At 34.9% G+C, this 19,770-nt stretch overlaps 1 protein-coding gene and 1 pseudogene across 1 annotated transcript; one reads left to right on the top strand and one right to left on the bottom strand.

Annotated features, from left to right (window-relative positions):
* Positions 1-1,126: 1,126 nt before the first annotated feature.
* Positions 1,127-2,066, top strand: LOC107469180 (probable calcium-binding protein CML15). Its single transcript, XM_016088566.3, has one exon. The coding sequence runs from the start codon at positions 1,279-1,281 to the stop codon at positions 1,774-1,776; it is 498 nt and encodes a 165-aa protein (XP_015944052.1). The 5' UTR covers positions 1,127-1,278; the 3' UTR covers positions 1,777-2,066.
* A 494-nt stretch (positions 2,067-2,560) lies between these two features.
* On the bottom strand, positions 2,561-7,757 carry LOC107469170 (putative phospholipid-transporting ATPase 9; annotated as a pseudogene).
* Positions 7,758-19,770: the final 12,013 nt, after the last annotated feature.

The following is a 19,770-nucleotide window of genomic DNA, read 5'->3' as shown; positions in this document are numbered from 1 at the left end:
AATAGGTCAGTTTGGTCGATTCTAAAAACTACGATCTGTCTCGCTTCTTTTTCCATTGATAATGTATAGGTTGTTGAGGGATTTTTCATCATCATCTTTGAATTATGGCAATTCTACTAGTTTTTTCTTTTATAGTTATTTATTTATTTATAGTTTTGTGTCTCTTACTTCTTTTTTTGGCATTTTTAGTTTTTTCTTCAATTTTATTTACTTACAAATAATAGACATGACACATTCTCCGATTTAATTACTAACAAATATATAATATTTAAATATGAACTATTTTTATAATACAATTACAGATTGTTGATTAGTTTAAAATTTGAAAATAGTTAATGGAATTTTCTTTATAGCAAAAAGGAAGGGAGGAAATAAAAAAGACACGGAGCTAAGCAAATATTAAAAGGCATATTTTTACAATTGTAAACTGATAGACTGCATCTGTTCATCTTAACTAACAGCTTAACAGATTGATATTACATGAAATTATGGGCTGTGCAAATCTTTTCCTATGGTAAGAAATCTTCGCATTTCAAAAATTTTTCATTTTCTCACTTTGCTATCACCTTCTACTTTTATCTTTTAACAAATGAGGAAATGTTCAAGAACTAACGTTAACAATAATCTTGAATCGCTGATTTTAATTATTTCTTATATTAGATCGACTTATGTTTTCATACATTTTTTTCAGAGTAACTATATATTTATATTGGACCGACATAAATAACTCCCCAAAATATAAATTGGATTAATAATTTTCTTTTTAATTTTCATAGTATTTTTAAGTCCCATAAGACAAAAACTAATCCATTTCAGATGCAAATTTTATTATTTAAGGATTTTTCGTTAACTAATAAATTATTACATATATAAAACGATATTTAAATTCAAACACTTGTCTAAATAGACGAGTGAATTAATTATTTGACTAGTAATTGGGGGACTTTGTCGGGTCGGACGTTTGCCACCCGTAGGCCCTGGTGACCATGTCCAAATTACTAGAACCAAGACAAGAATGTCTGAGTTTCCAAGAAGTCACATACTAGGACTTGGCTGACTTTATTATATAATATAAAAACAGTTATTATATAAATCATGGCTCATGATTGCTGAATTAGTCACCGACGCGCTTTCTGTTTTCCTTCAAAAACAAAAACCAAATCATCATTTCCACCTTTAATTCCTCCCTCCATTCTCAAGTCAACATTATATGCAGCTACACATATTTTGTTGTAACGTTCTAGATACATATTTTTAATTATATCGATTTTACCTGTCATGTCGGAGATTCAAATCCGGCAACTTAATCAGTTGAGGGAGATATTCGCTCGCTTCGACATGGATTCAGACGGAAGTCTGACCATGTTGGAGCTAGCGGCACTCCTAAGGTCACTCGGGATGAAACCCTCGGGTGACCAACTTCAAGCACTGCTTAAAAGGATGGACTCCAATGGCAATGGCTCTGTCGAGTTTGATGAACTGGTCAGAGCCATAATGCCGGACATGGATGCTCAGATTCTGCTTAATCAAGAACAGTTACTTGCCATGTTTAAGTGCTTTGATCGCGACGGCAACGGCTATATCTCGGCTGCCGAGTTGGCCGGTGCAATGGCGAAGATGGGCCAGCCGTTAACGTACCGCGAGCTGACTGAGATGATCAAGGAGGCTGACACGGATGGTGATGGTGTTATCAGCTTCAATGAATTTGCAGCTATCATGTCTCGCTCTGCATCTGATTTCTTAGGACTCAAGAAGAAAACAAGTTCATTGGACTAACTTCTTGTAGATTCTTGTGTTTTTCTTTTCTTCTTTTTCATTGTTTTGTTTGATCTGTAGCTTGTACTATAATAATTCTGTAGTTTTTCTATTAGTATCTGGTGAATACTCAGACACGAAGATATCCGAAGATAATATCTAAGATGTTGATAGTTTGATATATATTATGTTATATATTTTAGTTAAATATGTCAAACTATGTAACGGTGCTATTATCTTCATATGAAATATGGAATCAAATAAGGGCATTTGATTTGTTGAAATAGTAGATTGGTGATTTTGAATTTGAATTTTTCTGACTGCATAATTTAGGAGTTAGATCTATGAATTATGACATGGTGTATTCAACTTGAAGAATATACAATAATGAGATGTCAGTTACTTGAATTAGTAGTGGAAGTTAGTGCTTTGCCAAATACCAACATGCATCTTTGTCAACGCCTGGTTGTGTTGAATAAGTGTTTTCAACACACATTTTGACAATTCAGAAATTGGACAACAGGACAACAATGTCACAATTTGGCTCGTTATTTTATTGTTAGATCACAATCATAAGAATTGTTTATGGCAGGGCTAGTTACACAATCAAGATATTTTGCTGGTTTTTTTGGAGCTTTTGTTTTGATCTCTATGTTTGATCCTACTTAATGTGTTTAAGTTTGAAATACCATGCCTGCATAAACTTTATCTATGTAAATAGTTTTCTTTTCATTGTTTATTAATAATGAGAATTGGTTTCAAGTTCTTAATCTGTACCCTTTATGTAGCCAGAACATCTTCTGAATAATAATGAACAAAGTGTAGTATAGTATGAATGAAAGAATACATCAAAATTTACTAACATGATTATTTAACATAACCTTCCTTTGATCATGAAGAAGCTATATCATAAATTCATAATCATCTGAACAAAATCCAAGGTAAAGGGCTGGTGTCGCGCCCCGAGGAAGACGCTTGCTCTACCTTAAATATGTACAATTGGAAGAAGGTTGTACCTCAAAGCCTATGAAAAAATTTACATCTATGTCCTCATGGATGAATTTTACAATACAAAAAAAAGTGGGAGAAAGAAAAATGTCTGCAATCATTGGTACATAGCTCTCCCTTCTATATGGAAGGATGCTTCCATGCGTCTAGACCCTTCGAATCGCTTGGAAGCTTCCAAACGAGCCGTGAATCCAACCGTGTTGTGTCTTATTGATCTCTGCCTCACCACATTACAGTATTCTGGATCATTTGTTTGTCCATCTTTTCTTATCCATTGTATCATTTGATGGAACATGGGGAAGAATCGCATTTGGATGGAAGCGTAGGTGAAATATGGAAGGAGCGCGGCGACAAGGACTAGCAGAGTGATGATCCAGTAAGATGGAGCCGGAGCCAGAGCTTCGACGAAGACCTTAAAGGCAGTGGTTGAGATGGTTGGAGTAATGGCTCCATAGGCTAAAAGGAATATGTACCATAGTGCAATGCTTCCCCAAATGAAAATATGTTGAATATAAGTGAAGTAACTAATGGACAATGCCATTTGGCAATTCACCACCCACACTACACAAGTGTACATGGTGGCGCCGAGGACTTCCATCTCGCCAACTTGGCCGCCTTTTCTGAATGCTTGGTGCTGCAATGTGTTAATGCAGAAGAAGAATATGATGGCAGAGCTAGCAACACCATTGAACATCCAGCCGGCGATTCGCTTCCAGCTAAATAGGATGTTTTGCACACCTTCTTGATATAGTAGTGGAAACTGAAAAATGAACACAAATGCAACATGTTATGACATGAAAATGAGTGGCATCACAATTGAGTTTTGAAGGATTCTCTAATCTCTCTACCTTGAGGCATATTTTAGAAGAGACATCTTGGTCGAACACTCCCAAAGCAATCACCGGTAGCGAAGTGAAGAAGACATTATAGAGTGACATGAACCAGTCATTGTATGCAGCTTGTCCTGAGAATGAGGCATACATCTCAAAGAAGAACAGAGTGAAGCCGAAGGCGACATTCTTGTAAAAGAAGTAACATATCTGCCAAACACAAAGACAAGTTTGTCAAAACCAATCTTAGCAACAGAATGTGTAAACACTAAACACAAGACAAGATTGTTACCATGGATGAGATCCTTCTATAACACCAGTGTCCGTGCACAAGAAGTAACCGTTCCAAAAATCGAAATTGCGCAATTGCAATATCACTTGACATAACAGCTTGCATTCCTTCAACACCACTGATACCAATTCCAATGTCTGCTTCTTGAAGCATTCCAACATCGTTTGCGCCGTCTCCAATTGCTAGAGTTGTACTTCCAGTTTTATTCTTAACCAACCTTGTAACCTGAATTATTATAACAGAAATTCCTTTTAAGAGACTGAAAATTTTTATCTTCTACATGAATAAGAAAGGAACATTAAACTACCAAGTAAAACTTACAAGTGCTTTCTGCTTGGGAGACGAACGACAGCATATAACAGACGCGCAGCCAACAGCAAGTTCAAGAAACAAGTCCTTGACATCATCCTCCAATGCATAAGTAAGAGACTTCCCATCAATAATCAGAGCCAGCGCCTCGGCGTTTTCATCTGATCTAGAAAGTAGTTTCTTTCCCTCCTGTATTTGACGAAGAACACTCGCCTTCATGGCCTAAAGAATCAGTTAAGTTCCATCAGAATCATACAACATATCATTGCCTGAAGCACATTGGAATACCAAACTATGCCTATTGAAAGAAATTATAGTTCAAATTCAAGGCTTACAGCATCAGAAGCAGTCTTATCCTCCATTTTTTCCAATGATTTGGTTTCTGGGGTGTCTGAGCTAATTATGATTTGTGTCATCCCTTGTCTGAGTAAACTACAAGCAAATCTGCAGTTACAAAAAAACAAACCAAATTAGTTACATCATGTTATTTGCAAATAGGAATCCAAAATTTACAGATAATCTTTGAAATTAAACTAATTACCCAATATTGATTGCTGTCTCCATTTTATCCCCAGTCAGAACCCAAAGCTTAATCCCAGCCTGTGCTAGTTTGTCAATGCACTCGGGAACCTGCACACACGAATCGATTCATAAGTACACAAGCGAAAAAAAGAGTGCAAAGATCTTGTTTCCTCTACTTCAGGGTTGCTCTTGATCTGCACTCACTAAGTTCTTGGCCTCTGTGAATTCTATATTGAATTGGTTGTACTCTTCCTCTTTAAGTTCGCGATACGCAAGTATCAAGGTCCTCAAACCAGAATCAGCATAAATGCTAATGTGTTCCTTAGTCTTCTCTTCATACTCCCTTCCGTTTCTTGCAAGTCTCTCAAACATGACACTGCTTATGCAAGCAACAATGAAAGTGAAATTAATGCTTAGAACTTAAGAAAACAAGATTGAAATGGTTTCTATATAAATCTTTAACTAGTATGTCTAAGAAATGAAGAACAAGATTACAAACCTGTCGGCGCCTTTGCTAAGTAGTAGTAGTTTCCCTTCCTCATCTCTTACAATTACAGACATTCGCTTCCTCGCGCTGCTAAACTCCAATACATTTAGAAGTTTGTAGGACCTGAAAAAGTGAAATGACATGCTGTTATTAATGCAAAAGAAATCAGATTGTGAAGACTTGATATCCAAGAAAAAGAAAAGTAAACTGACCTTTCAATTCTCTGGCCTGTTCTGGGATCAAATTCGCGCAGCGAAATAGCCGTGTGTGTCCTTTCATAGAACTCAAACCCAAGTTCTCTGGCTGCAATCACAAAAGCTGCCTCATCCGGCGATTCAGCTTCGTACGAAACCTTGCCAGTTACTTCATCAACCTCAGGTATTGCAGTATGACATACAGCCAACAAAGTTAGGAAGTTGTGAATGACATTGGCATGAGGCTCTTTGACCCAATTTCCATTCATAATCCTTTCATCTGTGAAGTTAAAGCCTTTAATGGATGGCTTTGCAACATTGTTGTTAGACCTTTGTCCAAATGGTGAGTCTTTTCTCTTAGATAGAGCTCTCTCAACTTCTGTAATTGTTCGTCCGTAAGCAACGCCAGCTATAGAACACTTGATGAACTCCATAGAATTGCAAGTCAAAGTTCCTGTTTTATCCGAAAGGATAGTGTCAACTTGACCAAGTTCCTCATTCAAATTCGATGTGCGAGCATGCGCCGGCCTATCAGTTTCTGGATAGTACATGTGCACATCCTGGTTGATGAAAATGCTCTGAAGAACTTTCACAATTTCGATGGATACATAGAGGGAGATTGGAATCAAGTAACCATACAACATAAGTGCTGTCAAGAAATGAAGAAGTGCAGCTTCCACTGGTTTATTGGGATCAAAGTAAACTGTGGTATCATCAGGCCTAAGGTACCATCTCTTCATTCTTCCATCATCAATGTCTTCGTTTGTCCAAATCCCAAAGAATATGGACCCAATAAAAGAAAGCAAAATCAAAACAAAGAACAAGAAGTAGATAATCTTATCCATTCTTCTCTCAACTTTGCTTCTTTTTGATGGTGGTTCTGTTGCATTCTGCATAACCTTTGTATCATGACCAGTGAAGATTACCACACCAAACACAAAATCTGTGTTCCTCAGCTTCGAGTCACGAAGCAGTATCTGCTGAGGTGCAAGAGGATACTGCTGATCCTCATACTCCATGCTGCCTACAAATGTGTACAAATTCGCATTCGGATCTTCACATTTGATAATAGCCTTGAAATTTTGGTAGTTTGAGTCTTCCTGCAACTTTGAAGTTGTTTCCAGTGCTTGTTTCAGCTTCAGATTTGTTTCTCCATCAAGATTCATGGTCTCAACATAGCAAATCGCGTCGTCATAGCTCGACGAAAGTAAGATGAGATCAGCAGGGAAAAATTCATCCTTTTCCACCTTCACTATGTCTCCAACCCTTAAATTTCTCCATTTAGATGTTTCAAAAACACCATTTCCACGATGTACCTTAACCTTTCTGTTATTCATCTCAATATCCTGATGAAATTAAGACACAATTTTATCAACCTAGGAATTATCAAAAGTAGCAGAATCTAGTCTAGTATACTACTTATGCAAATGACCCAAAAAGAATTGAACATATTTCATAACAAAACAAGTGTAATTAACATAATTTAAGTTGAATCTAACACCATATCACTGAATATTAGTATATTACCTGCTGTTTTCGCCTATAATCTTCGATGAACTCTTTGGCCATTGTAGCAGCAACCACAACCAATAAAGGAACAACATTGCTGATCGCCGAGTATGGCGCAACCGGAAAGAAGGACAAAATTGCCACCACAAGGAAGTAGAAATTTGCAACTCTCCTAAACTGCTCAAACAATGATTTTGGTAGAAAAGTTGCTAATGTATACTTAGTAGTCCTAACATAATTATCACCATAATTTTGAAGACTAGCCTCTACACGTTCAGGATCATTACAATAAACTTTCCTTGAGAAACCAGGTCCACCTATAAGAGAATGTTCATCTTTCATTGAAGCTTTACCACAAGTGAATGCATGGATTCTACTGAAATGGTGCTTCCTCCTCCTTCCACCAGCCATTTTTGTTGAATCTCCAAGTAATCAAGCTCCTCAAAAATTCAAAAAACCAGATTTTGACACCAACCCAAGATCTTATTGAACCAAATGAATGAAAGAATGGAACAAACTAAACCAAACCAAGTTCTATACAAAAAGTTCTTTACTCTTGAACTAAAAAAAGAAAAGAGTGATGAAGACAAATTGATAAGACCCCAGAAAGGAAAAAGGACACCTTATTATACAAGTAATGAAATTTGAACAGAGAGACTAAAAAATACTAATTAATAAATGAATAATGACGAAGATGAAGAAGGTGTTATTATTATAGCTCTCATTTCCCTCTAATTCCCTTCCCTACCCGAAGCTGAAAGGTATAACTTGTCAATGAAACTGAATAGGAACAAGAACACGGCAATGTCTTTGATTGAGAAATTTACAAAGAAGACTTAGCACCCCATTTTGACCAAAACTCTCTCTCTTACAAATTCATGGACTTTTTCCAAGTTGCACATGTGAAAATTTATAATTTAATAGATGTTTCTATATGCTTTCCCTCTGCTTGGTCTCCAAGACTCACGTAATGGACGAATACATGAATATTCTTCACAAAGTTTTCTTTTTTATTCTTTTCTTCTAGTAGTGTAACATTTTCTCCTGGGGTGAAAAAGAAACATCATGCTCTAGTATGAATTGGATTAAAAGAATGACCGGTTTTTAGGTATAAAAGCAAATTAACACGTCTAAATATATATAATTCAAATTTATTTTCTCTAATTTCATAACTTTTTTTACTCAGTAAAACATTATTTCGTTACATAGCTTGCCATATCGAACTGCTAGATTGTTCAAGTTCGTCAATAATTTAGACGCAGTTAATGTTTAGGGATAATTTTGGTAAAATTAAATATTAGAGATATTTTATAAAAAAAAATTATAAATATCAAAAACAAAAGATATATTTTGCTTAACAAATAATGACTTAATTACTATGACATATATAAATATAACAATATTATTTATACGTCAAATATTCTTATACCTATAAAAATATAATTATTTCTTTTTATAATTGATATCATTTTAATATCAATATTTTCATAATAATTAATATGTATATAAAAAGAGATATACACATATCTGAATTAATACTAATATATACTAAATCATACCACTTTTATACTAAAAATCAACCACAATTAAATATTGTGTGTATAAAATATGTATTAAAATACTAAATATATATATATAAATAGTAAAATACCACATAAAAATATAGCTACAGAAAGTAACATGTGTCGTTGTCAAATGACAAATATAGAAGAATAGATTATAGAACACAGGTTCTGGCTGGCAAGTATAGCGTTGGCGTAGTTTAGGAGAACCCGAATTAAATGCTAACTGCTAAGATGAAAAAAATTTATTTAATTCAAGTTTTCAAATAAATAATTGGAGGCTAATTAATGAGCGCGCTGAAAATTTTGCACATATAGGTTTTCTAGAAAGTTTTTTGTCTAGAAACCAAGATTGGTACCATTAAAGTTCCGCCATTATACATGAACAATATTTAGATTTAGATTTAGATTTATAACTTTCTTTTATTTGTTGATCTAGAACGCTTTTGTACTTTTTTATTTTTGCTATTTAAATGTTTAACATATTTAATTTAATATATAATAAAAAATACAGATATGTTATACATCTAAGTAATATTGTCATCTAAGTTCAATCAAATAGATCCAACAAAAATCACCCTCATTAAAAAGAACGTGATTACATCCGCTATGTTATTGTCGTCGTCTTCTTCTTCTTCGTGTTCTTCCTCTTCCTTATCCTTCTTTTACTCCTGCTCCTGTTCCTTTTCCTTCTCCTTCTTCGCATATTTTGTTGGTGTTGTTATTGCTATATTGCATTAGAAGGTGGAGAGAAAAAACTTTGAACTGTGCAGAATAACGAATCCAAATATACCTTAATTCACTCAAAAATGAACCGAAATTATATAATAATTAGGACACAATTAACTTAAAAATGAATCGAAATTACATAATGAAAATTTATTGTAATAATTAGCTAAGCTATAAATTAAATTAATTCATGTTTAACTTTTAAGTTAATTTCATGAAGATTTTAGTTCTAGGTAAATGTCAAAAGCTTTCTAGAATATTATTAGTATAATCTAAAAAAGAATAGGTATCTTCTTATTTTCTTTTTATACGTTATATTTCCATTTATTTCATTTGATGACATTGTACCTGTTTTTAACTTTTTAAACTACATATATCTATCACAATAAGATAAGATTCATTGAAAAAGCCACTTAAATACAAATGATGATGAGGGGAAAAAGAAAGTTACGTAAATGAAAGTTTAGTTTAATAATGTTAATGGAGTGGATCTGACAAAATACAAGTTGAATACAATTATACTAGAAGTACATAAAAAATTATTATTAAATTAATTATTTGATTTTATAAATATATTAAAATATAAATTATATTTAAATTAAATTATATATGTATTTATAAATAAATATATGATAATTAATATTTTGTATATATGCAGATATTATTTTTTAATAAAATGGTAAAATAAAATTGATGCATAATTGGGTTGAGTTGGTGAGAGAGAAAAGGAAGGTGTAAATCCAAAGATAACAAAAGTCCAAAGATGTTGTATTTTAGGAATTTGGAGAATACGTTAACGATGCGTGGGAGAAGGGTTAGGTCAAAGAGGCTGCCCCTTCACATGCTCTTAATTATTATTATAATTACTACTTACTAATTAAATTACTACTACATACAACCACCATAATTTTTCTTCTCAAAATGGTATGATTCCTCTGCATTAATTTAACAAAATATCTCTGCACAATAATAAAAATCAATTATCAAATTAATTATTATATTCGTATATATTTATACATGTTTTAGGTTTTTTAGTAGAATAATTAATTATTAACATAATTAAATTTTTCATAAACATAAAAATCAATCACTGTTACAATTCTATGATTTATTCATATTTTTATTATAAATATAAATCTAATTTAATTATATTATTTATAAATTTTGATTATATAATAAAATTTGTTAATGAATTATACTTCAAATGGCATAATTTTCCTATACTCATTTAAGATTTATTTACTTATTTATTTTTAAGATGGCTCTAGCTATAACTATATGAATTCCAGGATAAATAAAACAAAGATTTAATCAAGATTGAAAATGTCTTGACCCATTAATTTGGATTTTGGATTTAAGTTTAAAAATTGAAATATAATTTTTAACCGGGAAACAGCTTTTTACTTTAATTTATTGAACCGCTTTATGCCGGTAAGGTTGACTTAATAAGAATTCTGAAATATAATAATATGGAGTTATTTAAAAGATAACAACAATATAATGAATATATAGAATAGTCTCATTAAAAATACATCAACAATTAAATACACGTGGTTTTGATACAAAGTTCTTTTCCTTCATTACGATGATGGCTTTATTTGAAGTTTCTAGATAAAATGATTAGTATATATTTGCACCATTAATTTTATTATCCAGATATAATTTAAACTTTCTAACTAACCAATAAAAAAATATATAATACAGAATAAAGTAGAATATGGTACACACTAATGGCCATAACCACGCTCCATGCCATAATAATGCAAGTTTCTAACATAGCAAAATTTAAAAGTAGAGGTAGAATATGATATACTTTGGAGAATTTAATTTCGAAATAATATTAGTATAAAATAATTTTATACATATATTTAATTATGTAATATTATATTGGTAAAAATAATTATTTTTAAAAATATTTAAAATGATCATAATTTATTATTTTTTATCATCATTTTTAGTTATCAATTCAATTCATTTAGTCTAGTTTATAATGATTCAATAAGGCTGCGTTTGTTTATAGGATTGGAATACTGAGACAGGGGCACAAAAATACAAAATCGTATTTAACAGATGAGACATAAATAGAGACATTATGTCTAAAAACACTAAATTAGTATATTTTGTATCCATCCTGACAGAAAAGATAGAAAAACTAACAAGAGACACAACTTATTTTTTATTTTTTTCTCACTATTCTTGTTAATTTTTAATAAATATCTTTTTTATTATTATATTTTTCTTCTCAAAATTTTTTAATGAAAAAAATGAGAATAAATTGGATTTTTATAATTTCTTCTAATTTATCACCAAATTGAATATAGAAACACAATTTTTTATATCTTTGTCCTTTGTGTCTTGTTCTCAGTGTCTTGTCTTGTCCCGTTCTTAGAAACAAACGCACCCTTAACATACTTTTAACCTACACTTTTAACTTTTAAGAAAAAATCTCTACAACCAAGCAAAATACTTAACTAAGTCCAACCAAGTTGTTATAACCGTTTTTCACACCACGCACTTCTTCTTCTTTTTCTTCTCCTTCTCCTTCGCACACTACAAGAAAATCACTGAGTACCGTCGGAATTACCATTGGAGTTAGTGTCGATCTGTACCAGCGGATTTATCGTCAGATTTTTCGACGGAAAAGAGTAAAAATTCGTCGCCATAAAAGGTTATCGTCGCAAGAGATTTTCCATGCTAAAACCGATGGTAATTATTGGCGCAAAAATATAACTCACCAGCACCAATGTTACTGTCGGATTTTTAGTCGCTATATTCTGCCAATATCATGGTTTACTGAAACACGTCGTTTTCCGATAGTAAATCCAACGAAAAAATTGAGTTAAAATTCAAATACAAAACCTATTTCTCTCTCTCTCTCTCTCTCTCTCTCTCTCTCTCTCTCTCTCTCTCTCTCTCCCGAGCCACCGCTACACGTCATTGTCGATTCTGCTACTGCTACTATCCCCACCGCATCCTACGCCGTGGTTGCCATTCACGTTGTCATCACTGTCGTCTCTGTTACCACTACATTAAAGAGATCCTACAGCTACTATCATCAGATTTATTGTTGGTATGGTTATTTTATTTTTATATATTAATTTGTGACTTTATTATTTTGTTAGGATTTTTGTTAGATCAGTGATTAAATTTGTTTAACAAAGTGTGTGATTAAGATTTGTTGTGTTAATTTAATGGATGTAAAAATTAAATAATATTAGAGTAGATTAAGTAAGGTGAGATTAAGAGTGCTTGAGTTCTTGAAAGATTATTTTAGTTGAATTTAGTGAATGAGTTTTTTTCAATTACATTAAACTTATATTGCTTATTTTTGTCATGCCTCTTATTAGTTTGGTGAAGTTAGAATTAAGTTTTAATTAATTAGAATAGTGAGTTTTATTTATTCTTTCAAATTAGTTTTTGAATTAGTTTTAGCTTGTGAATTTAATATGTTGTCCTTTTTATTAGAATGGTACTATTTTCATTGAGATTAGTTGAAGTTTGCTTTTTTTTTTTTGTTATTTGTGAGTAATATTTCAGGTTGGTTTTCTATCTCTGAATATAATGAATTGTTTAAATTTTATGTTGGACTTACTTTTCTTAAGATAGAGTTTTAGGACGGAAGTGGGAGAAAGTTACATAGTGGCACCTTCTCGAAATCTTTGTTTGCTGGAAAATTGTAAAGTTATAAGGGGTTGCACACTAGAACGGTTAGGATTTGATATTTTATCGAATGCGTGTATGTTATAACTTATGCCTGCAGCTATTTTCCTATGAAAACTGTTATATTTATTTGATGGATGTCTCTGAATTAAGGAGAAGTTTTGCTAAATTATCATTTAAATTGTTTAAAACATGTTTGGTTTGTCAGAAAATGATAATTGTATTTGGCGGGAGATTCTAATTATAGGGTACACTCTGCCGAATTTTTTTAAAAAAATTAATAATTCGTGTCATTCGTTGAATTCTAAGGTGTGTGTTTTAATATGATTCCAAGTCATCGTCTATGAATGCATGATAGGAATAACGGTGGCCGAGAGATTTAAAACATGACTTCTTTGAGGTGGTTGACGCGTTTCTTGCGCATGTCTTCAGCATGGAACCATTTAGGTTTGAAAGAGTATCCAGGTGTCCGTGTCAAAAGTGTCGACTAACTAAGTGGTTAGGACCTGCGGACATAACGCTTCACCTCTGTCGGAACGGGTTCAAGAATGGGTATTGGATATGGACGGAACATGAAAAAGTGGACAAGCATGGAATTAACCTGTCTGCCTCGAAATTGAATAGCTGGGTCCGATGGTCGATCAACAAGAGTTCGGGTGGTGAGAGAACTAAACATGAAAAAAATGACTTGGGAGGGTAACCAAGAGAGATACAATGAGATGGTATTTTTTGCAACAGGTGTTACGAAATTAGAAGAGTCTGAACAAGAGCCTAACCCAGAGATAAAGAGATTTTATCATCTGTTAGAATCTGCTGTGAAACCTTTGTTTGAAGGGTGTGTTCATTCGGAGTTGTTTGTATGTGTTAGAATGATAAGTATTAAGTCAGAGTCAAATCATATCCAAGAGTCTTTTGATAAGTGGACCACACTTTGTAACGAACTGGTATCTGTCAGGACAACGGGCATTCCCCGAAACCACTACAAAGCAAAGAAGTTAGTTTCAAAATTGGGTCTAAATTCGATAAAAATTGATTGTTTTTTGAATGGTTGAATGCTATATTACAAGAGGGATATAGACCTAACTGAGTGCAGATTTTGTAGATCAACGAGGTTCCAAGTCGAAAGAGAACAGATTGGTAAACGCCTGTTAAAGAAAGTTTCAATGAAACGAATGCACTACTTGCCCTTAATCCTTAGGTTGAAACGATTGTATACATCGATGTGTTCGGCCCCTCACATGACCTGGCATAGTAACAGCAAGAGAGATGATGGAATCATGACGCATTCGTCACATGGAGAAGCTTGGAAGCATTTTGATCAGGTCTATCCTACATTTGCAAGCGAGCCTAGAAACATTAGACTACCTTTGTGTTTTGACGGGTTCGCACCGAATTCTAATTTCGGTAACGCGTACTCTTGTTGTCCTATAGTTGTGACACCTTATAACTTGAGTCCCAAAATGTACATGACGGACCTTTACATGTTCCTAACTTGCATCATACCTGGGCCCATCAATCCCAAGACCAAAACAAATGTCTTCTTGCAGTTCTTCCTAGATGAGTTAAAGGAGTTATGGATCTATGGTGTAGAAATATATGATATTTCGATGAAAACAAATTTTTAACTGCATGTTGCATTGATATGGACCATTAACAACTTTCCTGCATACGAGATGTTGTCAGGTTGGTCCACTCAGGGCAGAATGGCACGTCCCATTTGTATGGAGGATACAAAGACATTTTGGTTAATGAATGGCGGTAAGAATTCATGGTTTGATTGTCATCAAAGATTCCTCGACATGCATCATCCTTTTTGGAGCAACAAGGACTCGTTCAAAAAAAATAAAACTGAACAACAAGAGGCACCCGTGAGGTTGGGTGGTAGACAAGTTTGGCATCGTGTTAGTAAAATCTAAGGATCGTCGATAACATGGCAGGTTTGAGACCTACGGGATATGGCAGGAAGTATAATTAGACTAAAGAGAGTATATATTGGGAGTTACTTTATTGAAACGACAACTTGGTTTGACATTATCTTGATGTGATGCAGATTGAAAAAACGTGTTTGATAATATCATGCACACAGTAATAGATGATGAGCGAACAAAGGATAACGATAAGGCTAAGTTAGAATTGGCGGACATTTGTAGGCCACCAGATCTTAACTTAAAGAGACTTAATAACCAGCGGTGGGCTAAACCAAAGGAGGTGTTCGCTCTAACAAGGGTCATAGACAAAATGTTTGTAAGTAGATTAGAGGATTAAGGTTTCTTGATTGTTACGCCTTTAACTTGAGCAAGTGTGCAAACGTCTCACAAGATAGGCTTGCTAGGTTGAAGAGTCATGATTGTCACGTCTTCATGGAGTCTTTGCTTCCTGTCGTGTTTAGAGAACTTCCAACTAACATCTGAAAATTCCTCACAGAAATAAGTGAGTTCTTTAGGGAGTTATGTGCCACAAAACTTAGTATTAATGATCTCATAGTTATAGACAGGAACATTCCCATCGTACTTTTTAAGCTAGAGAGGATATTCCCTCCATCATTTTTTAACGTTATAAAACACTTAGTAATCCACCTACCATACGAAGCAATACTATGTGGGCCGGTCCAATTTAAGTGGATGTACCTATTTGAGAGGATGATTGGTCCATTCAAGCGCATTGTGAAGAACAGAGCTCAAATTGAGGGCAGCATTTGCGAAAGTTCTATATAGTGGTCGATTGGAAAGAAAACAAATAACACCAAAGTTTGGATTCGTGAGGATTCAGGCGGTGGTCTCATTCTGATTGGTTTAGTATGTTGCACAACATAATTCAATTATAGTATTTCTGTCACACTACATACAAGATGTGCGTGCTTAAATTTGAATGGTACGATCCAAGTTCGCGACAAGGAATACGAAAGTACAAGGACTACGATACCACTGAAGTTAATGTAACTAGAAAATATAGGCACTACGATCCTTTTATTCTACCTCAAAATGCACGACAAGTATATTATTTGCCTTATTCGTGTTCATGCAAGTCTAGTTAGGTGGTTGTGGTTAAGACTAAGCCAAGAGGCCGCATTGAGTCTGATGATAGGACAAAGGGTCAGGAACCTTACCAGATTAATGACTGGTGGACGAAATTGTGATCATGAATAATGGCTCCAAAGGCTTGGTGCTCTCAAACGTGAATCACACTTTATCACAACTCCGCACAACTAACCAGCAAGTGTACTGGGTCGTCCAAGTAATACCTTACGTGAGTAAGGGTCGATCCCACAGAGATTGTTGGTATGAAGCAAGCTATGGTCATCTTGTAAATCCCAGTCAGGCGGATTTAACTAATTTAAGAGATTATTGGATTCTTGAATAATAATAAAATAAACAGAAAATAAAGATAGAGTTACTCATGTAATTCAATGGTGAGAATTTCAGATAAGCGTATGGAGGTGCTGTGTTCCTTCTGAATCTCTACAATCCTACTTCTTCCTTCCATTTTTTTATCACTCCTTTCTATGGCAAGCTGTATATAGGGCATCACCGTTGTCAATGGCTACATCCCATCCTCTCAGTGAAAATGGTCCAAATGCTCTGTCACAGCACGGCTAATCATCTGTCGGTTCTCAATCATGTTAGAATAGAATCCCTTGATTCTTTTGCGTTTGTCATCACGCCCAGCAATCGCGAGTTTGAAGCTCGTCACATTCATTCAATCCCGGAATCCTACTCGAAATACCACAGACAAGGTTAGACTTTCCGGATTTCCATGAATGCCGCCATCAATTCTAGCTTATACCACGAAGATTCTGATTAAGGAATCTAAGAGATATGCGTCCGGTCTAAGGTAGAACGGAAGTGGTTGTCAGTCACGCGCATTCATAGGTGAGAATGATGATGAGTGTCACGGATCATCACATTCATCAAGTTGAAGTGCAACGAATATCTTAGAACAGGAATAAATCGAATTGGATAGAAAATAATAGTAATTGCATTNNNNTTGCATTGAAACTTGAGGTACAGCAGAGCTCTACACCCTTAATCTATGGTGTGTAGAAACTCCACCGTTGAAAATACATAAGTGATGAACGTCCAGGCATGGCCAAATGGCCAGCCCCCATGAAAGACCGAATGGTCAATCGAACTAGATAGTCCAAGACTCCTAAAACAATAGTAAAAAGTTCTATTTATACTAAACTAGCTACTAGGGTTTACAGAAGTAAGTAATTGATGCATAAATCCACTTCTGGGGCCCACTTGGTGTATGTTTGGGCTGAGCTTGATCTATCCATGAGCTGAAGCTTCTCTTGGAGTTGAACACCAAGTTGTAACGTGTTTTGGGCGTTCAACTCTGGTTCGTGACGTGTTTCTGGCGTTTGACTCCAGAATGCAGCATGGAACTGGCGTTGAGCGCCAGTTTACATCGTCAAATATCGAACAAAGTATGGACTATTATATATTGCTGGAAAGATCTAGATGTCTACTTTCCAACGCCGTTGAGAGTGCACCATTTAGAGTTCTGTAACCCCTGAAAATTCATTTCGAGTGCAGGGAAGTCAGAATCCAACAGCATTAGCAGTCCTTTGTCAGCCTCCTATCAGAGTTTTGCTTAGGTCCCTCAATTTCTGCCAGAAAATACCTGAAATCATAGAAAAACACACAAACTCATAGTAAAGTCCAGAAATGTGAATTTAGCATAAAAACGAATGAAAACATCCCTAAAAGTAACTAGATCATACTAAAAATTACCTAAAAACAATGCCAAAAAACGTATAAATTATCCGCTCATCACAACACCAAACTTAAATTGTTGCTTGTCCCCAAGCAACTGAAAATAAATTAGGATAAAAAAAGAGAATATACTATAAATCCCAGAATATCAATGAATATTAATTCTAATTAGATGAGCGGGACTTGTAACTTTTTGCTTCTGAACAGTTCTGGCATCTCACTTTTTCCTTTGAAGTTTAGAATGATTGGCTTCTCTAGGTACTTAGAATTTCGGATAGTGTTATTGATTCTCCTAGTTAAGTTTGTTGATTCTTGAACATAGCTACTTTTATGAGTCTTGACCGTGGCCCTAAGCACTTTGTTTTCCAGTATTACCACCGGATACATAAATGCCACAGACACATGACTAGGCGAACCTTTTCAGATTGTGACTCAACTTTGCTAGAGTCCCCAGTTAGAGGTGTCTAGAGCTCTTAAGCACACTCTTTTTGCTTTGGATCACGACTTTAACCACTCAGTCTCAAGTTTTTCACTTGGGCCTGCATGCCACAAGCACATGGTTAGGGACAGCTTGATTTAGCCGCTTAGGCCTGGATTTTGGTTCCTTGGGCCCTCCTATCCATTGATGCTCAAAGCCTTGGATCCTTTTTACCCTTGCATTTTGATTTTATGGGCTATTAGCTTTTTCTGCTTGCTTTTTCTTTTTCTTTCTATTTTTTTTCACTACTTTTTTTTTCGCAAGCTTTTTGCTTTTTCATTGCTTTTTCTTGCTTCAAGAATCAATTCTATGATTTTTCAGATCATCAATAACATTTCTCTTGTTTATCATTCTTTCAAGAGCCAACAATTTTAACATCCATAAACAACAAGATAAAAAATATGCACTGTTCAAGCATTCATTTATAAAACAAAAAGTATTATCACCACATCAATATAATTAACTAAATTCAAGGATAAATTCGAAATTCATGTACTTCTTGTTCTTTTGAATTAGGAACATTTTTTACTTAAGAGAGGTGAAGGATTAATGAAATTATTCATAGCTTAAGACATAGTTACTGTTCCGAGGGTTACCTGAAACGTGTAGCTCGGTCGTCTTGGTGAGGCCCGAGGTGGGGGTCAGGGACCCGAGCTTGATATGTGGAGTGGTTGGTGGTTGTACCTGCAATGACACTCCGATGCTTAAGTTAGCATGGGTCCAAGCAGATATTGAGTAGAATTAGAGTATGAGTTATACCTGGGTGCTCCAGTGTATTTATAATAGTTGGCCGTGATCTTCCCTGGATAAGATATTCTTTATCTTATCTTATCTTTTGGGAGTCTTTATCTTTATCTTTGTGGAACCGCCTTTTCTAGGCCTTTTCGGCCTTTAGGTTTTGGGTTGCGTTCCTTTTTGATGGGCCTTCTTTGCTTTATGTTTCCGAGGTCCGACCTTGAGGCATGGGCCTTAGGGCGAGGTCGGACCTCCTTCAAATTTTGCCGAGTTGGGGAGCTCGGTCAGGGTATGAACAGTGCCCCTACCCGAGTTCGTCCTTTTTGAGAGGTCGAGCTCGGGCATAGTAGTTTTTCAAAATTCAAACAGTGGCCGTTCCTGCATTTATTGCATTTTACCGTTTCTCCTCGATTTCCGTTCGGGCTTTTGTGAAGGCATTATTTATTTGCCCCTCTCCTCCTTTTCTTCGTTTATTCTGTTCCCTTCCTGTTTTCTTGAGTTTTCGCCATTTGCTTCTTCTTTCTCTTTGTTCTTCTTCCCCGAATCTTTCTGTGCGTTTTTTCCGGGGTTCCCTCTGCGCTGCTGTTTTCGTTCTCCTTGCATCGGAGCTCGTCGTCTTCTTCCTTTCTTCCAGGTTTGTTCCCGTCTTATCTTCTTTGTGCACATATGCTTCTGTTTTTGTGTTGCTCTTTGTTTGTTTCTTTTTCTCTATGCCTGGGTTGCCCCGAAAAGAGGCGCCGCCATTGCATTGTTGTTTGTACATGGGGGGGACTCTTTTTTGTTCTCTGGTATCTTGCTCCGGGTTGCTGTATTTTCTTCTGAAAGATCTTTGTTTCTTGCTTTGCTGAATGGGTTTTCGCTGTCTGCTTTTATGTGATTTTGCTTGCTGTTGTATTCTTCTTTGTAGGCAAGAATTTTATGTCTCGAAAGGTTCTTCAAGCGATGTCGACCAAGATTCCAAGTGGTCTTGGTTGGGTAGATCCTG

The sequence above is a fragment of the Arachis duranensis genome, chromosome 1 (genome assembly GCF_000817695.3).
Source record: "Arachis duranensis cultivar V14167 chromosome 1, aradu.V14167.gnm2.J7QH, whole genome shotgun sequence".
Taxonomy (NCBI): domain Eukaryota; kingdom Viridiplantae; phylum Streptophyta; class Magnoliopsida; order Fabales; family Fabaceae; genus Arachis; species Arachis duranensis.
The sequence above is the reverse complement of the archived record's forward strand: the minus strand, read 5'-3'. Positions and strand labels throughout refer to the sequence as shown.